This window comes from Engystomops pustulosus, chromosome 1, assembly GCF_040894005.1.
Source record: "Engystomops pustulosus chromosome 1, aEngPut4.maternal, whole genome shotgun sequence".
Taxonomy (NCBI): Eukaryota; Metazoa; Chordata; class Amphibia; order Anura; family Leptodactylidae; genus Engystomops; species Engystomops pustulosus.
Window position 1 is genome coordinate 211,242,569 of NC_092411.1, and position 19,688 is coordinate 211,262,256.

At 39.6% G+C, this 19,688-nt stretch overlaps 1 protein-coding gene across 1 annotated transcript; it reads left to right on the forward strand.

Moving 5' to 3' along the window:
- The first annotated feature begins 1,743 nt into the window (after positions 1 to 1,743).
- Positions 1,744 to 17,344, forward strand: LRIT3 (leucine rich repeat, Ig-like and transmembrane domains 3). Its single transcript, XM_072119307.1, has 4 exons — positions 1,744 to 1,949; positions 2,553 to 3,025; positions 14,693 to 14,998; positions 16,161 to 17,344. Exons 1-4 carry the CDS (start codon positions 1,834 to 1,836, stop codon positions 17,252 to 17,254), a joined length of 1,989 nt encoding a protein of 662 aa, XP_071975408.1. The 5' UTR covers positions 1,744 to 1,833; the 3' UTR covers positions 17,255 to 17,344.
- The last annotated feature ends 2,344 nt before the right edge of the window (positions 17,345 to 19,688 follow it).

Below are 19,688 nucleotides of genomic sequence, written 5' to 3' on the forward strand. Positions count from 1 at the left end.
TTAATAGACTTAATAGAAGTTGTTTTACACACGTTGAGGGGTGCTGTTTCTATAGTGGGGTAATTTATGGGGTTTTACTATTATTTAGGCCTTTTAAAGTCACTTGGAAGCTGAGTTGTCCCTCAAAATGTGAGCTTTGGCAATAGCCGTTGCTAATTTTTAATTCATGTCCTCATACAATATTTAGTTATAAACAGAAGGTAGATTTATTTTTTTCATAAGAAAAATATTTGGTGTAATGTAATTAATAGTCATTGTATACCTTATTTTATGGGCAGCAATTGATTTTAGTATTAAAGGGAAAGGACTGCTTACATGACATTCCTTAAGTATTTTCTACTTTTGGCAGTGGATGATGAGAGGTAGGGATGGGAACATGTAGGACTGTACAAATATTTCTGGTATGTAATAAGTTAAGGCAGCAATGAATTATAGCATCTACACAAACAGTAAGGATACAGCATGTGAAATGAGATGTTTACTAAACCTGCAGATTTACCATGTCTTTGCTAACTTATGGAACATGGTAGTTGGCTGTGAAATGCCTTAATCATATTCTGCTTTCCAGACTGCATCTAGAAGAAATATATGAAAATACTGAAAACACCGTGTGGAACTGTGGGGGGTCATTTATCTTATCTCTGTTGGTTATGGCTTGTTTTTGCCTGTCTTTTTTTGTCTGCTACTCAATTTTACTTTGTGTTAAATGTCTCAAAAATGTCACACAAATTTCTTAAGTTACTTCTTTCCATTCTCTAAGTTTTCCTTAAAGGGGTTTTCCCATGAAGAAAAGTTAGGCCCTATCCCCATGTTCCGAAAACTAGGGATCCGACCGACTCCCCGCCGCTCCTCAGACTAATGGAGCAGATGGCCGTGCATGACCATTCTGCTCTATAAATATTTATGGAGCAAACCGGTCATGCGCAGCTGTCTGCTCCATGCCTCTCACTGAGCGACGACCCCTCGTTTTCGCAATCTGTGGGGGTCTCAGCACTGAGACCCCCACTGATCAGAAAGTTGGGCCTATCCTGTGGATAGGGCCTAACTTGTCTTTGTGGGAAAACCCCTTTAAATATGTACTTGTTTGGAAATTTTAGACAATTTGAAAAGATAAATGTCATTTAGCATATCTGGAATTGAAGATAAATGTCACAAAAAAGTAGCAAAAAAGGAAGAAAAAAAAAGATAAATTACCCCTTTGTGAAAATAAAAAAAGATTAATATAAAACATTTTACAATGCATAGTTAATTTACCTTGGAGTTAAAGAGTATTCTTGGCCTGCGGAATCTTTTTTGTTGTGATATTCTAATTTCACTGAGAATGTCAAAACTGGACTATCTTATGATTTGGCTACAAAATGAGTTGTACTGTGCTGTACTTAGTCACAAAGGTCATGACCATGAATTGATACCAGAAAAAATTGAGCAGATGGCATGAACTATGAAGAAGCCTGGGTAAGCATACTCTGCAATTGTCATCTAGACAGTGTGAACTGTGGACATTTCATCCAAGGGCTAATATACAACTGGTTGTATAAATATACATTTGTCAATGAAATAAGTAAATCAATCTTTATGCTTTTGGTGTAAAATCTATTGAAAAAAACACAACTTTGCATTCCCTATATATTTTCATACGTATACTGTGACCCTGCAGTCCTTGGAAGAACACTTTTGAAGGTTAAGTAACTGTAGATCTCAGTTAATCTCATGTAATCTCCTATTACTAAATGGGTCTCTACCATTCCAGCATCACTTCTCAGAATGTCGCTTGTATGGCTTGGACAATGAAGTCTCATAATTGGTTGACTCCCTTCTAATTGCACAGAAGTCATGATGTTCTACATATTCTTGTATTTTACACTACAGATTGTTGCCAAACTTGATGCATTCTGTCCATCGCAGTGCACTTGTATTTTTCATGGGAGAAGTGATGGGACTGGGGCAAGGTAAGAACAACACACTATGTATTACCAAACTGATGGTTATCATGGTTACTTTGTATACTGTATGATAATAATTATATAGGCCATATTTATCAAAATATTTAATGCAGAATGATAATGCACTTCTTACCTATGTTATATTTACTCCAACTGTTGGCTTGCATATTAAACACTATTATAGTAATATTATGTATGGTATAGCAAATCCATTTATTTGTTCCAAAATATAGTAATACTATTATGTTCACAGCTACACTCCCATTTTCTGATGTTACGCTCTGTTGTAAGAGCAGAACAATAAATATCTGTAAGACTTAAATGAAGGGCACCAATGGAGCCAAAATATCCAATTCACTGTCCATTTTTTTTTTTTGCATTTGTTTTTGGTGTCTATCATTTTGTCAGATAAAATATTCAATCATACATGGTATTCCCTTCTATGATTTTGTGGGAAATAAAAAAAAACTTTCACTTTAGTACCAACTGTAGCTGACTATTGGAAAAAAAAGCAAAGAGCTAGTATAAAATGCACTTTAGCTACCTCTTGATTTTTAGATGTAGAAACATATAATCTATCTAATATTAATGGTTTTTTATATATACCAGGTCTGTTTTGTGCAATGATCCTGACATGTTTGACATTCCTGTCAATGTTCCAGTCGACACAGTTAAACTTCGGGTTGAAAAAACTGTTATTCGTAGAATTCCCACTGAAGCCTTCTATTACCTGGTCGATCTTAAATATCTTTGGGTCACCTACAACAGTATTACCAACATTGACTCAAGCAGCTTCTACAATCTCAAACAGCTACATGAATTACGTCTGGATGGAAATTTGATATCGATATTTCCATGGGAATCTTTATTAGAGATGCCCCGATTAAGGACTCTGGACCTACATAACAATAAGATAGCAACTATCCCAGCGGAGGCAGCACGCTACCTAAAGAACATTACTTACTTTGATATATCCAGCAACAAGCTCACCACTCTGCCTTCTGACCTGTTGGACATCTGGCCTCCATTCTCTGATCCAGCATTACGAGTTACAGAACAACTTTCCCAAAGAGTTATATTAGGTAATTTCTACCATTGTACTTCCAAAATAACATTTTGCTTCTTAAAATTGAGTTTCAAATTATTAAAAAAAAAAATAATTTTACCTAAAAATATAGGCTATGTACTAATGGCTCTGTATTGTGCCCTAGTTTCTAACTGTATCCATGTCCTTGGATGCAGTTGCAGCTAACAGTGTTCCTTGCTCAGGGATCCAGGGTACCAGGCAAAAAAGCAATGTGCCTGGTAAATGAGGTATTCATCAGTCTCAGTCAGTATTCAGATCTCTACCAATTTATAAACAATGAAACAAATTCCCAGACAACCCTTTTAACAACAGCCATTTTGGTGGTTGATGTGAACCGAATATTAATCCATGCATGCAGGTTTAGGAGTATTTCTTAATGAACCATTTAGTAGAAGATAGAACTGCAAATATCTTTATGGAGCAATAGAGGATAATGTCTGCTAGTCCCCAGGTTAGGTGCAAAATAGGTTCTTTAGGTTTGTTTTTAAGTTGAATTTGTATGTAAGTCAGAACTGTATATTTTATAATTGTAGCTCCAGACATAATATTTTTTCTCTCCCAGTGACAATTGCACTTTCAAAATTTTTTTGCTGTAATGGGAACAAGGATTATCAATAAAACTTCATTACAGAAACCTTATAGCTGATCATTACAGCCTGGGAATAAAGTAAAGCATCCAGAGAGCTTTACCAGAGTTCTCAGTGGGCAGAGAGGTCTGTGTATAACTAGGGGTCGTCTGTAAAGCGGGTGTCCTTAAGTAGGGGACCAACTGTACTTACTTAATGCATTAGTCATCTTGTAAAGATTGTTGAGAAATTCCTTATCTCTATTTTTTACATATCTGCTATTTGGCCAACAATTGGCCTACATTTTCTACAAAATTTGCCAAAAATGTTGAATAAATCATGGGACCCACAGATGATGAGATCCACACCTATATTTAAAATTAATTCACCAGATCCTGTCCTTCAGCTCCCTGTCCTCAATGTTTGGGTAGTTTTAAAAAAAAACAGGTGTCTACAGGGTTTCTTTTGGCTGTTATTTAGCAGCCACATATTGAGGCTAAAGGAAGTGCTGTGCATAGTGGTATATTTAGTGGCTACTAAAATTTATGAGTATGATAATGTCTAGCTCAATTCACCAAACATAATTATTACTAACCTTATGGTCTAATGGTGGAAACATCTGTGGCCACCTAAATATGACAATATTATTGATATTTACTAGGTTGAGATCCAGACTTAATTTTTTTACATTTATTTTAAAATCAAAATTTCAAAGTTTCTAAAATATTCTTCTTAACCTAAAATACTTTTTTTCAATTAAATTCATTTCACCTAATGTAAGGGGATTATCTTGGTACATTGCTTTAATGGATTCTTACATAATGACTATAATTATACAGACATTATGTAATGTAAAGCTTTTCCATAATAAAGCTGTTGTCTATGTACTGACGGACGTTATATAACTTATTAATAGAGCACATAACATTTATATTTCAACCAATTAATTATTTAATGAAATATGTTTATTAAAACTACAGAGCACTGCATTACCTTGCTCTGACCCTGCCTCTCCTATCTAACCCCTCTCCAATGCATTGGTTTGGTTTAAAGAAAAAATAAGAAATAAATCCATTGAATTTTTTTGCATGATTGTTGTAAGACTGCTGCCACATATGCATGACATTGTGCCTCACAGTTATAATATTTAGTGCATATAGAACTTATATGAATTATACTATTATTTATGGTTTCATACAGTGCTCACTTATATTCTTTATTATGTATAGTCTATGAGTATAACTAGAAAACAACAGGATTAAAGGGCCTGCTCACAACAGCTTACAATCTAGGAGGAAATAGTAATACAAGGTTAAAGCAGACCTCCCAACTTTTATAGTGGCAAAAGAGGGACAAAAGATGTGGTACATGTAGCACATCATGGACATTTCTTTGCCTTAAGCCATGCCTTTTGCCCCATCCTTTACTCCACCCCCATACACTGTATGAGTCTCCCCTTCATGCTCCCCCTCATATTGTGTTCCCTTCGCTCTCTGTCTCATTGAGGTCCCCTCCTCCCTCTAACTCCTCCTCCTGCCTCTGCCAGCTACTCTTCACACCGTGGTCCCCTCATATTCTGCCCTCCCTGATACTGTGCCCAGAGCCCTCCCTCATATTATGCCCTAGCAGCTTCCCCTCTTATTTTGGTCCCCTCACCTCCTCCTTGTTGCTGTTACTCACCTCTCCCTGCAACAGTCCTTTTCTCTTCCCTGATGCAGTTGTGTGCTGGATTGAAGGAGGCAGGCAGGCAAGCAGGATGATGTCATATCATTGTGCCTGCTGCTATCTGCATTACACAACAGCAGAAGAGGCACAGTAATAGAGCAGAGAGTTGATGGCATTATCACTGTATTCAACTCTACCTGCATACAAAGGACACCAATAGAGTTGAAGTTGCAGGACATACCTCCAAGAAATGTGTGTGTGCTACAGAGCTAGTTTAAAGCAGAACAAAAACTTTGAAACCATTTCTTTTATTTTAGAAATCAAGAGTTCAGGTAATAGTTAACTCTTAAATATAATTTTTTAAAGAAAAGTGTTTCTCTGTTTCCGTTTTCCTTCCTATTGTCCCATGCATTCAGTAGTGTATCTGAAAGTCCAAACACAGCAGATAGATAAGGGGAGGTGGCAAAAGTTTAACTCCTTACAGATCTGTATAATATTTAACTTCATAATTCAAATTTGTATCGTGTTAGGGCTCATTCACATGGCCGTTATGGGGGCCTTGATCTAGTTGCAAATCATGCAAATCATGTAACTAGATTACCGCCCCCATAGACTTCCATGGCACCTGGTTATGGTGGGGTAGCACACAATGTGTCATTGCACCGATACCGAGTCGCGGCCACATGTCTGCCTATGGAGGGAGGAGGGGTGAAGAGCACTCAACCTTTCCCATTCCACCTTCTGACCCTATGCTCGCCCACGATGCTGTTCGGGCAAGTACATGATTGTGGGAATGTACCCTAATGCCTACCCACTGACTGTCTCTGAGGGCCTCTAAGTCAACTGCTGTCTGTGTGAATATGAATAGAAAGTGTAAATATAGACAGTGATAAATGCGGGAGCAAATGGGAAAACTGCAATTTATTAAAATATTTTATAAAGGCGACAGTTCTCACATATATTGTATTTTTATTTAAAAATGGTTCTAAACATTAAGTTACACTTGAAATTGTATTCTTAGATGGACGCACAGCTATTGTGTGGCAACTGGCTCAGGATTGAGGCATCTCTGCAGTGGCTAGAAAGAAATATATGTCAACTGCGTTCAGGAAAGATAGAGAAGAGAGAATTTAGTTTTAATAGCTAATTCATAAAATTAAATAAAATGGGCTTTTGAGTTTTCCACTAGAACAATAGGGTGGCTTGCTAGGTGCAGCAGGACATGGCATGATCCTTAGGAGTTATGGGAAGAGAATACTATCACTGGTGTGTTGTGGCTGTGTCATGGGAAGGATTGGGAGTAACCCTTAAATAAATGGTAATAATTGTCCAGTTGGGGTTGTGCAAAGCACAATAGAACTAGTGACCTAGGACTGAGCCCTGTGGGGAAAAGTCAGAGCAAGGGAAAGGTCAGAACAAGTACAGTCAGGAACTCATCAACAAAGCATGAATGGTTAGAAGGAAATGTAGTATTATTTAAAGGGCCAGAACAAGGCATTGCAATTGCCCCCCACATCTCAATGTAAAATTGTAGCAAAAATGTGTCAGAATCAGGACCGATCCTGAAAAGGCCTACCAGCAGTAAATATAGTGCAAATAGATAAATAACGTATATACTTGAGTATAAGTAGACCTGAGTATAAGCTGAGACCCCTAATTTTACCACCAAAAACTGGGAAAACCTATTTACTTAAGTATAAGCCGAGGGTGGGAAATGCATTGGTCATAGCCTCCCAGTATATAGCCAGCCCATGTACTATATAGCCAGCCCCATGTAGTATATAGCCTGCCAGCCCCCTGTAGTATATAACCTGCCATCCCCCTGTAGTATATAGCCTGCCAGCCCCCTGTGGTATATAACCTGCCATCCCCCTGTAGTATATAGCCTGCCACCCCCCTGTAGTATATAACCTGCCAGCTCCCTGTTATATATAGCCTGCCAGTCCCTGTAGTATATAGACTACCAGCCCCCTGTAGTATATAGCCTGCCAGCCACTGTGGTATATAGCCTGCCAGCCCCCTGTAGTATATAACCTGCCATCCCCCTGTAGTATATAGCCAGCCAGTCCCCTGTAGTATATAGCCTGACAGCCCCCTGTAGTATAAAGCCAGCAGGCCCCCTGAAGTATATAGCCAGTCAGCCTCAGTAGTATATAGCCTGCCAGCCCCCTGTAGCATATAACCTGCCATCCCCCTGTAGCATATAACCTGCCAGCCCCCTGTAGTATATAACCTGCCATCCCCCTGTAGTATATAGCCTGCCAGCCCCCTGTAGTATATAACCTGCCAGCCCCCTACAGTATATAGCCTGCCAGCTCCCTGTAGTATATAGCCTGTAGACCCAGTAGTATATAGCCAACCAGCCCCTGTAGTTTATAGCCTGCCAGCTCCCTGTTATATATAGCCTGCCAGTCCCTGTAGTATATACACTACCAGCCCCCTGTAGTATATAGCCTGCCAGCCACTGTGGTATATAGCCTGCCAGCCACTGTGGTATATAGCCAGCCAGTCCCCTGTAGTATATAGCCTGACAGCCCCCTGTAGTATAAAGCCAGCAGGCCCCCTGAAGTATATAGCCAGTCAGCCTCTGTAGTATATAACCTGCCCCCTGCAGTACATAGCCTGCCAGCTCCCTGTAGTATACAGCCCGTAGACCCAGTAGTATATATCCAACCAGCCCCTGTAGTTTATAGCCTGCCATCTCCCTGTGATATATAGCCTGCCAGTCCCTGTAGTATATAGACTACCAGCCCCCTGTAATATATAGACCACCAGTCCCCTGTAATATATAGCCTGCCAGCCACTGTGGTATATAGCCTGCCAGCCCCTGTAGTATATATCCTGCCAGCCCCCTGTAGCATATAGCCAGCCAGACCCCTGAAGTATATAGCCTGACAGCCCCTGTAGTATATAGCCTGCCAGTCCCCTGTAATATATAGCCTGCCAGCACCCTGTAATGTAAAGCCTGCCAGCTACCTGTAATGTACAACTAGTCCCCATTAGTATATAGCCTGCCAGCCCCTTAAAGTATATAGCCACCCCCCTCCTTTAGTATATATCGCCTGCCAGCCCCCTGTGGGGTATAGATGCCGGTAAAAAAAATAAACTGACTACTCACAATTCCCACGGCCCGGGCAGCTCCTCTTCTATCTTCATGTGCATGGCAGGTCCGTGACAGCTCCGTGGATAGCACCTCTTCTTTCTGCACTCTGTGATGTCAGCAGTGGCCCACGGAGCTTTCGCATGAAGATAGAAGAGAAGCTGCCCGGGACATCGGAATACCCCCCAATAGAATATAGTGCCAAAATGTCTGAATTGACAGTTTTTTCCATTTTGAAACTTCTAAATACTAAACTTTTTGGATAGGGAAATTACTGAAGATCCATCACGCGGTTGTTCTGTAGGTTTGTCATTAAAGACGCTGTGTTAGTTTAGCTACACAACACGTGTGCTAATAAATGAGACGTCCAGACTCCAGTCCTGTACAGAGTTAACTGTGATATGAGAGGCAGGATTAGCAGGGATTTCCCAATTAGCGGCCTTGTACTCCAGAAATCATTTAATCTCAGTCAGGTGTTTAAGGCAGATATTCATGACTTCAAACCACACACTTCTTAAATCTTCAACCTTATTTCACCCGATTTTAAATCTTTTAATTAATGAATTGTCCCAAATCATCCATTGCTTATCTTACACTGTGCACATAAAATAATCTGTGTCTGCACAAGGACTGAAGAAACGTGACTTGCTTATTACTGAAATACTGTATAACCTTTGGTCGGTTACAGGAGCTTTAAAAAAAAAAAAAGTACCGTATTCATCCCTTCTTGAACTTTGTCCCACAATTGGATCACTTGGGATTTTGTTATTTTTTTTAACTTTTTAGACACTGATTAACAGAATGTTAAAAGAAAACTCACCAAACTTACCAATTGACCAGCGATAAATATAATGATTCAATAAAAAAAATTCTCTATCACCCTCATACTATGATATTCCAGACATAGTCATTGAATTATCAATTCTAGAAGTCTTTACCTAAAAGTCATGTGTAAGTGAGGAGAGATGAGTCATATTTTATATATATATATATATATATATATATATATATATATATATATATATATAAAAGCTGCCACTAGTGAGTAAGGTAGTCACATCAATTTATTATTACATAAGACTTCTGTATTAAAATCGATCTATCAAACTGGTATATGCTCCACTGCAGTTACCGACCACTACCCTATTCAGCTTTCTTAGATGCAGGAGTGGTTAACATGCAGAGAAATTCATAGCCTCGCCACTCTGAATGATAAGATTATAAAGATTGAGGAAGACCATACCGTACATTGCATTATGCCTTGTGTGCTGCAACATAATGTATTATAATTCTCCACACTACTTACTGTTTTTGACAATCACCCTTCTAATATTCTTACATTGGTGATTGTTTTTTCGTTTTTGTTTTCCCTTTTTGTTTTTGTTATCGTTTACAGTTTGTTTGTTTATTAATGTGTTTTTCAATTAACTCAGTGGTTCTCAACCTTTCTAATGCTGTGACCCCGCAATACAGTTCCTCATGCTGTGGTGACCCCAAACCATGCAACTCGCAGTAAAAACACAGTAAAATTGCGGCTCCGATGGCTTTAGACGACCCCCGTTTTTGGTTGTTCGACCCCTGCTGCGGTCCCGACCCACAGGTTGAGAACCACTGAATTAACTGATTCAACATAAAATCGATCTATCACCAGGTATCCAAATTGAACGTATATATATCATACTGTGTAGAAACCGGTCTTGTGCTCTCGTTGATATGTTTCCTATTGTGGTATAATTAAACAAATACACAAAAGCACTATAAAACGATATATATATATATCTCTATTAAACCATATATATATATACATATATATATATATATATATATATATATATATATATATGGGTCCATAAATGTCACCTAAAACGCTTAGGCTTTGTGTTGTATATCCATATATTAGTTCAATATATTTAAAAAGACTTTGGTTATTAGTCTAAAGGTAAAGCATGTTATGGATTTAACTCACTGCGGTATTCGTATAATCAATTGTAGGTTTTTAATATAAAAATATAGCTTTGTGTCAGCTATTTTTGTTCTGCAGCACAGTAAGTATAAAGTAGGTAGGGCATATCTATGTGTGAGTGCCATCCTTCTTCTATAAATTGAGTCAAGTTTAGAGGCTACAGGGGGAGTGTCACTTCAGAAGGCTGGAAAAAGACACAAGTCCATCAAGTCAAACCTTTAAGAATCAAACAAATATTTTTTTTTTCCATAACCAGTGATAATTTTGCTCTCCAGTTCCATAGTCTCACTGCTCTTACGGTAAAGAATCCCCATCTATGGTGATGGTAGAATCGCCTCTCCTCTAGGTGTAGAGGATGCCCCCTTGTCCTGTTCACAGGCCGAGGTATAAAAAGATCTTTGGAGAGATCCTTGTACTGTCCGTTCAGGTATTTGTACATTGTAATGAGGTCTCCTCTCAGTTGTCTTTTTTCTAAACTGAATAATCCCAAATTTTGTAATCTGTCCTTGTATTCTAGTCCCCCCATTCCCCTAATAATCTTGGTTGCTCTCCTCTGCACCCGTTCCAGTTCTACTATGTACTTTTTACACACTGCTGCCCAAACCTGTACACAATATTCCATGTGTGGTCTGACCAGGGATTTGTATAAGGGCAAAACTATGTCCTTATCATGAGAATATATTCATTTTACATCCCATAATCACATCCCATAATTATATTTGCTTTAGCAGCAGCTTCCTGGCTTTGGTCACTAAAATTAAGTTTACCGTCCACCAATACCCCCAAGTCTTTTTCAGCTGCAGTTTTAACAAGTAATTGACTGTTTAGAACATAATTGTACTTTAACCCCTTACCAACGCACACCATACTAGTACGGCGTGCGTTGGATCCCCGTGCATGGAGAGGGCTCACAGGCCGGCGGCTTCAAAAAGATGGCTCCGCATGGCCCGAGATGGCGCCGCCATGTTGCCGAGGATCGTCACTCCCCGTGACATCATCGGGCAGCGGCGATCCATCACCACGACAGCCTCAGGTCTTCCGAAGACCCGAGGCTGACTCGTATTAACCCTATCATTACAATATGCACATTGTAATGAGTGAGGTGAAAAATCCCCATAAAATCCAAGCCCACAAGAAAACATCACAAATGCGTTTTTTTCCCCATATTCACTGTATTTGGATTTTTGGGAAAATTGGAAGTCAAAAAACTAAAAAGGTCCAGGTGATTAAGGGGTTAAGTTTCCATGGCCCAAGTGCATAACATTAGATTTATCTACATTAAACCTCATCAACTATTTTTCCGCCCACTTTTCAAGCTTCCGCAAATCCCTCTGTAATGCTATACTATCGGCCTTAGTATTTATTACTTTACACAGCTTAGCATCAACTGCAAATATTGAAACTTGACTGTGTAAACCCACTACAAGGTCATAAATAAAAATATTAAAAATAAGTGGCCACAATACTGACTTCTGTGGCACTCCACTGGTAACGTCAACCCAATCTGAGAATGTGACATTAATGACGACCCTCTGTTTTCTATCACTAAGCCAATTACTTACCCAAATACACAGATTTTCCCCTAGTCACAGAAGTTTGATATCATATTAAAGATAAAAATCTCATCTTTCAGGTCACAGGATTATAGTTTTATGAGCTACAGAACCAGAGATATAGAAGGTTAAATACAGGCGGTCCCCTACTTAAGAACACTCGACTTACATACGACCCCTAGTTACAAACGGAGCCCTGGATATTGGTAATTTATTGTACTTTAGACCTAGGCTACAATAAACAGCTGTAACAGTTATCAAATGTGTCTGTAATGAAGATTTATTGTTAATCCTGATTCTTATGGCAACCCAACATTTTTAAAATCCAATTGTCACAGAGACCAAAAAAGTTCTGGCTGGGATTACAATGATAAAATATACAGTTCTGACTTACATACAAATTCAACTTAAGAAGAAACCTACAGACCCTATCTTGTATGTAACCCGGGGACTGCCTGTACATTAGGGGAGATATATCAATGCTCATATGCCAGTTGTTGGTGTAGAAACACTGATATAATCGCAAATTTTTGCACACTGTGCCAGACTACACGACTACACCACCTCCATGCTAGGTGGGTGTAGAGGGGTGGAGGGTATTTTTTAAGAACTTTCTCTTGCAGGTTTTTATGCAAACCTATGCCAGTTCAGACCGGGTGTAGCTTCGCCCAGTGGTTGTGGAGCCCAACAATGCAGGCGTATGATAAATTTCCCCCATAGTTACAGACTCATTAAATATGTCTCTTCTCTACTATTTATTTTACACATGACTTGTTTTTTATTGGTCACCAGGAGACTCATTTTTTGCACCCACTCTGTCCCTATAGTACATATAGTACAAAAAATTATATATTACCTTACAATGCCATGTGCTCTGTAACTAGTAAATTGGTCCCCTGGGAGTGGCTGAAGAAGAATAGTTTTCCCCCTCCCTCAGGAAATCGCTCCTCCATGTGTGATTTTTGAATGACTAATGCCGCAACTCTCGCATCTTGCGCAACGTGCGTCCGGGCATGCACAGATGAAGCGGAGCTGGCCACAAGATCTCCGCATTCATCTGCGCATGGGCCACACTATGCGGCTGTGCATGGGGGCGCTACATACTTTTTTTTATCTCTCAGTGCCTCAGTGTCTAGCCTGTCCGGGTGCACGTTGTACAAGATGCTGACCACGCAGGCCTAAGAATGCCTGATGCAAGAGTTGCGGACAGCGGCAAAACATGGATTGGTGACGTCTGCTGGGGGTAAGCCATGGCACGTGAAAATGACGGGAGAAGGGTGGGTGAGGGGCGGTATTAGTCATCCGAAAATCACATCCTGAGGAGCGAGGGTGATGGTGGGGGGACTACTCCTCTTCAGCCACTCCCAGGGGGTGCATTGATTAGTCACAGAGCACGTGGAATTGTAAGGTGATATAAGTACTCAGACCCTTTGCTCAGTATTGACTAGAAGCACCATTTGAGCTAGTACAGTCATGAGTCTTCCAGGGAATGATGCAACGTTTTTTCGTTTTTTTGATGCAAAGTTTTTTCACACCTGGATTTGAGAATCCTCTGCCATTTTTCCTTGCAGGTCCTCTCCAGTTCTCTCAGATTGGATGGTGAATGTTGGTGGAGTCCATTTTTCACGTAGTTGTTCTGTATCCACTGCTTTGTTATTTTGGCTTTCTGCTTAGGGTGATTGTCTTGTTGGAAGGTGAAGGGGTCTGAATACTTTCCACACCCACTATATTTGCAGTCACTGTTACCTTGCAAATAAAGGTGTAACTTGAAGTTGCTTTTTATCAGTGTTGCATGGATAATTTAATGGCATTTTGCCACTTGTGTTTTATCAACAGCTACGTCCTTTTCTGATAAGGGTATTGGCCATGATACTGCACATAATTAAAAGCATGTTTTATCCCTCTCTGTGCATAATCACAGATATATTTAGGCTTTCAGCAAATGTAGGGGATAGTCAGATCAGGATGCTGATGTCTCCAAGATCTAAGCTCTCCTCAGTGCGGGGATAATGCTGGAAAATATGTGATGTGCATCTGTAATACTATTACACTTTAGTAAATCTATATGCCTCTGATGACACAATACCCATATACAGGGACTGTAGAAACGCGTCAGGCGAAGGGTGTATAGGTCGATTAGGATAACTGACCACCAATGTCTATCAGTAACTGTTTTAGTATTGTTACTCGGTATAGTGCTATGACCTGAAAAGAAGAAGAGAGTAGCACATCTGTGAATACACAGTAGCACATTAGTTCAGCTATGTATGGGGTGATATAAAAGAGAGTTTAGATTTTGGAGACATCAGCATCCTGATCTGACTATCCCCTACATTTGCTGAAAGCCTGAATATAAGAGTGGTCCTTATTTTAAGGTTTATAATAAAGTTGATGTTTTAAAGTGTTCTAATTTCAGGCAGATATAATAATATTTTCCCCAGAACATACATTTTTAAATTTATCTAAGTATTTTGATGATTTTTAACCCTCTCCACACAGCCAGGGTGTTTGCTGAATACTTTCTGCAAACTATTATTTCTAAGACTATTCTACAGAGGGAGCAAGCTATCTGCCCTCCCTTTATTATGGTTAGCTATTTTTTCTTAATAAGCTAGGTGGTGGTACTGGTACTGCAATGTTAGGGTATTTGAGAGGTAATACTCATTTTGCCCCCCAATAGGCCATTTTGTCCACGTAGGAAATAATTTACTACATGTACTACTAACCTGTTTTTAGAGACATTTACAATTGCAAACCTTGGGGGCAATGTCTTATTTGGCTAATTAAATAATTTCTAATTGTTCTCCAACTCAAGGTCTACAAGACAACCCTTGGTTTTGTGACTGCCGCATTTCAAAGCTTATTGAACTTTCAAAGATTGTGGATCCACAAGTGATATTCCTGGATACACTGGTAGTCTGCAGCGGGCCTGAATCCCTTACTGGTATCCTCTTCCAAAAAGCCGAATTAGAGCAATGTCTCAAGCCCTCTGTGATGACATCAGCCACCAAAATTACATCCCCCCTGGGCAGCAATGTGCTACTGCGATGTGACGCTACTGGTTATCCCACCCCTCAGTTAATCTGGAGTCGGACAAACAACTCTGCTGCTAATTACACAGGTAACACATAATTCAAGTCATCATTTGCAGACTAAATGGTTAGACAGTAATATATTTAATCTATAATATATTTGTGAAAAAGAAAAGTAAAGCTATTGCTACTTACATAACAAGAACTTTAACATCCCCGTGAGGGAGAGTAATAGTGACAGAAAAAATCTAAGTAAATCTACCATTAAAATCCAGCATGATAAACCAGGGACACCATGATCCAGGCACTGTGGCTGTGGTAATCTTCTTATATTTGTTATCCATGGCTTCTTTTCTTCTAAAATAAACTTTTAAAATGATGCTAATAAGCCAGACAGCCTGTGCTGTAGCTTCACAAGCTGTTACACTGTGTTACACTTCCCATTGTGTCAGATTACATCAGGCAATGAGAGGGGAAAGTGCTGGGAAAGCAGGGGCAGTGTGACAGTGTACATCCTGTGAAGCTCAATCACGGAGGGGCTCTGGTAATGCCCCAGAGCCCTTCTGGCTCACTACCTTATAAAAAATATAAGATTACACGGTGCCTGGATCTCTCTGTAAGTGTCCCTGGTTTATCAGCTAGATTTTGATGGTAGATTTCCTTTAAAATGTCCTCCACAGTTTAATACGCTTTAAAATTATAGTAGACATCCTATTTTTCCCCGGAATACAGCGCCGTGCGCCATATATTACTATGGAGAGGGGCGGGGGTGAGCAGCCGACGTGTGTCCGCCGTGCTACGGTACGGCAGGCACACATCGTGTGAATGTAGCCTCAGATTGAATTTATATGACAGGAGGACTGATCAAACTAAGGGGACCTCCTCCTGTATTACTGTCCCAGGCTTACAGTATATAGCCACTGTGACACTGGTTAAGTGTGGTTTGTATTGCCACACTAGAACCTCATGGTGTATGTAGTCTTCGTTATTTTTTTATAAGAACAAATAAAAGTTAGATTTTAAAGTGATACACTTGAACATACAGGTTCAAATTGTAGATTAGCAAGCACAAAAATACTTTGGAAAACAAATCTTGAATAATATTAAAGTATTGTATGTTACCTGATATTCAGACAAAAGTCATATGATTGGGACACACACACTGAAGAGTGTCTATATTGAGTATTCAGTAAATAAGAATCAGGCTGATAATCTTGACTTCTAAATTTGACTTATTTCTTTACATAACAGTTATCCAAGAGTCTCCAGCAGATGGTGTAAGATGGTCAATTCTAAGTATGAATGGTATTTCCTACAAAGATGCAGGAGAATACCGATGCAAAGCTAAAAATTTGGCAGGCATATCAGAAGCATCAATAACTGTCTTAGTTGTCGGTGTAGTCACCACAACAGGTTTACCTTCCCGGTTAGGATGGAGAGCCGGGGCAGAAGAGACAATAGGTGTGCTGACAGAGGTAAAGGAAGAAATTATCAAGACAAGCACAGTTTCATTTCCACCGCCCACAGTGATACCTACATCACCAATAACAGAAACAACAGTAGAACCAACAGTACTGCCCACCACTGGCACTTCAACAACGATGAGGGTCCTAGAAAAGAAATCACAGAAAACCATAAAAGGTCAAGCATCTGCTGCTGGTGGTAAGAAGGCACAACTTTCTCCAGGCAACAAAGAAGGAGATGCACTTAGAAATGTGGCTGCCAATACTGAAACAAATTCTGTGGTCCGTGACCTAAGAGTGATAAGTGAAACAGAGGATCGGGTCACACTAACATGGAAGACATTAAACACCACAAAAAGCTCAACCCTTACTGTGCTCTATTCAAAGTATGGGGAGGAGGAAATGCTACGATTAAGCACTGATCCAAGTAAAAATAAAGTAACAATTGATGGCCTGCAGCCGAACACAAAATACATGGCCTGTGTATGCCCGAAAACAGCTCAACCAAAGAAAGACCAATGCATAGTCTTCTCTACAGATCTTCTACTTAAAAATATGGAGAGTGACTCTCCGGTGTCTGTTTTAGTAATAGCTAGCAGTGTAGCATGCATTGTTGTTTTCCCCATCATCATCTTCTTGCTTTATAAAGTTATAAAACTGCAACGTAAGCCCCAGACTCCTGGTGAAGAAGATCTACTAAAAGAGACTTATGTCAAATTTGAGACTTTGTCCCTCAGACCACGAGCAATAAACACTGGAGGTGAGCTATGGACACGCAGAGACACAACTGAATCAGAGAGACTTCTTTTGTGTTCAAGGTCAAGTATGGACTCACAAGGGACTTTTAAAAGTGAAGGATCCAGGCCTGAATACTACTGCTAATATTTATATTATATTATATCAGTATTTTGTTTTGTTTTATTACATTTGGTCTCTGTGTATTTTTTAATTCAATAAATAAAATAGAAAATACTTTTTAGTATGTTATTAACATGTATATGGGTAGCACTAAATTGTTATTTTAGGTGCTTAAGGTAACACAATCTAATCCAGGCCAAAAGCATAGAATTTTATACATGGAAAGTATAATAATAATAATAATTATTATTTATATAATGCACACAGATTCTGCAGCGATACACAGAACTTGCTAAATGGGTCTCTGTCCCCATGGGGCTCACAATCTAATCAACCTACTAGTATGTTTTGGAGTGTGGGAGGAACTGGAGAACCCGGAGGAAACCCACACAAACACGGAGAGACCTGGATGGAATTTGATCCCCGGAACCACAGCGCTGCAAGGCTGTAATGCTAACCACTAAGCCACTGTGCTGCCCTTAAGTGTAGCAATATATATCCATTAATAGTTACTGATATGTAATGTGAAGCCCCCTGTCTTTTACCTCATCAGCCAGACATCCCTGTGCATAAAATGGCCGCTGATGGAGGGTCATGTGATCTCTATCTGTCCATGGACAATCGCCAGTTAGAGATCACATGAACCTCCATCTGCAGCCATTTTATGGGCAGTAATGGAAAAACACAGGAAGCTTCACTTTACATATCGAGAAAGCAGAGCAGAACTTTTAATAGATGAATATTGGTGAATTACCTAATATCCTGCTCCCCCCCACCACACATAACAAAATACATTAAGTAAAGTGGTCAATCCCTTCAATCTACAACTGTAATCTGTGGAAAATGATACAGCAATGATTCAGTCTCCCTACAATTCAATTTACAGCATTAGGGCGTCATCACTATTGAAAACGTTAGGTTTCTTACTGTAAAAACTGAGTTTGCCAAGTCCTCCTGAGTAAGACACACTTTTGATTGAGTCTACCACCCATCATGTTGTACAATCATTTCCAGCATACCCTTAATATTTCTGTCCATTAATACTAAAATAATCCAAGTTCAATCTGTACACTATTGAGGCACTTGGTGCAACCAGGTTGTGTCCTCAGCTCCTGGTGCACTGCTATTCCTGCCTCAATCACTTCCCTGCTTATCTGGTAGAGACGGTAGCAGTACAGACAGAAATAGTAGTGCTCTAGGTGACACCTCATTGGTGTACCAACTGCCTCATTAACATATGGACTAAAATAGGAATTTTATTGACTGTCAAATTTGTGTGGGTGGGTAGAAAGACACTTCTAGCTTAGGCTTATCCCTTCTAAAATCTAAGTGGGAGGGGGGTAGGCCTATCTGATGCATCTGTTCAATCTGTGCCTGCATCCTCCACTGTCCACAAAGCACAGTTGAGGATGTGCTGATAAGTGTAATTTTGTTCCATTCTGTCTTTGCTAGTATGAACACTGGTGTATTCCTTTCCTAGCAGCCTTCCACCATACCCCCCTATCTCCTGTGAACTCTGCTCTGATTTATTACTAGTTACTCCACTGTGATTGACACTCTCATTGCTGCCATTTCTGATGTCAGAGAACTGACCCAGTCATCTTCTGGACCAGGGCTCTGGGATCTCATAAAAGTCTTTGTGGACTAATGCTCTTTGCCTCCTATAGTCTTGTACTTAGATAACTAGTGTCCATTCTGTCTTCTGTATTCTCATATACTTGACCCTTATTCCTGATTATCTGAATACTTATTTGCCCATTGATTCTGTTTAAGGGCTCATTCACATATATGGCTTGTGTTACTAGCGGTGATGGATCTAGACACAACCTTTTTACTGTAATGGTCCATTGTCTATCCATTATGGTATCTGGAACCTATGAAATGACACGGCACCTGAGGCTGGCTAATCCATTTCTTTTGCTGTGAGAGGTATAAGACATGGATCAGCGTGGATATGATGCACATTTAGATTGATAGCCTACTAATGTACACATCTGGGTTATACACATCAGTATGCTACTTAATCTTGCATATTTGCTGAGTGTCATTACATAGGAGCACATATTACACATTAATTCAGCTTCTAGTGGTTTTCCACTACTAAAGTTGAATTTTCTGGGAAAAATGTTTCTATTGTTCTTATGGTGCAAAATATTTTGCATATGCGTTACATCTTTAGTCTCTAGTTGTTTCCTCATCACACACACAGTATGGTCAATTTCATAAAATGTGTCGATGAAACCCACACAAGCAGAGGGAACCATGAACTCTAGTGCTGCAAGGCAACTGTGCCAAGCAGTCATGCTAACCATTGTCTAGTTCCAATATAGCATGGTAAACTGTGCAAGAAGTAAGAAAAAAGTTTTAGTAATTCTCTAGTGCGTCATTACAGATATTCAAGGATTATTAATCAGATTAGTATGTGATGAATCAATGAAACACATACATGCTGGCATTG

What these genes read in the sequence shown, in the direction of transcription:
- LRIT3 (XM_072119307.1), top strand. Translation starts at nt 1,834, where the DNA reads ATGATGTTCTACATATTCTTGTATTTTACACTACAGATTGTTGCCAAA. An exon ending in AGTGATGGGACTGGGGCAAG is followed by an intron (nt 1,950 to 2,552) that starts GTAAGAACAACA and finishes TATATATACCAG; the next exon opens with GTCTGTTTTGTGCAATGATC. An exon ending in CTCTGCTGCTAATTACACAG is followed by an intron (nt 14,999 to 16,160) that starts GTAACACATAAT and finishes TTTACATAACAG; the next exon opens with TTATCCAAGAGTCTCCAGCA.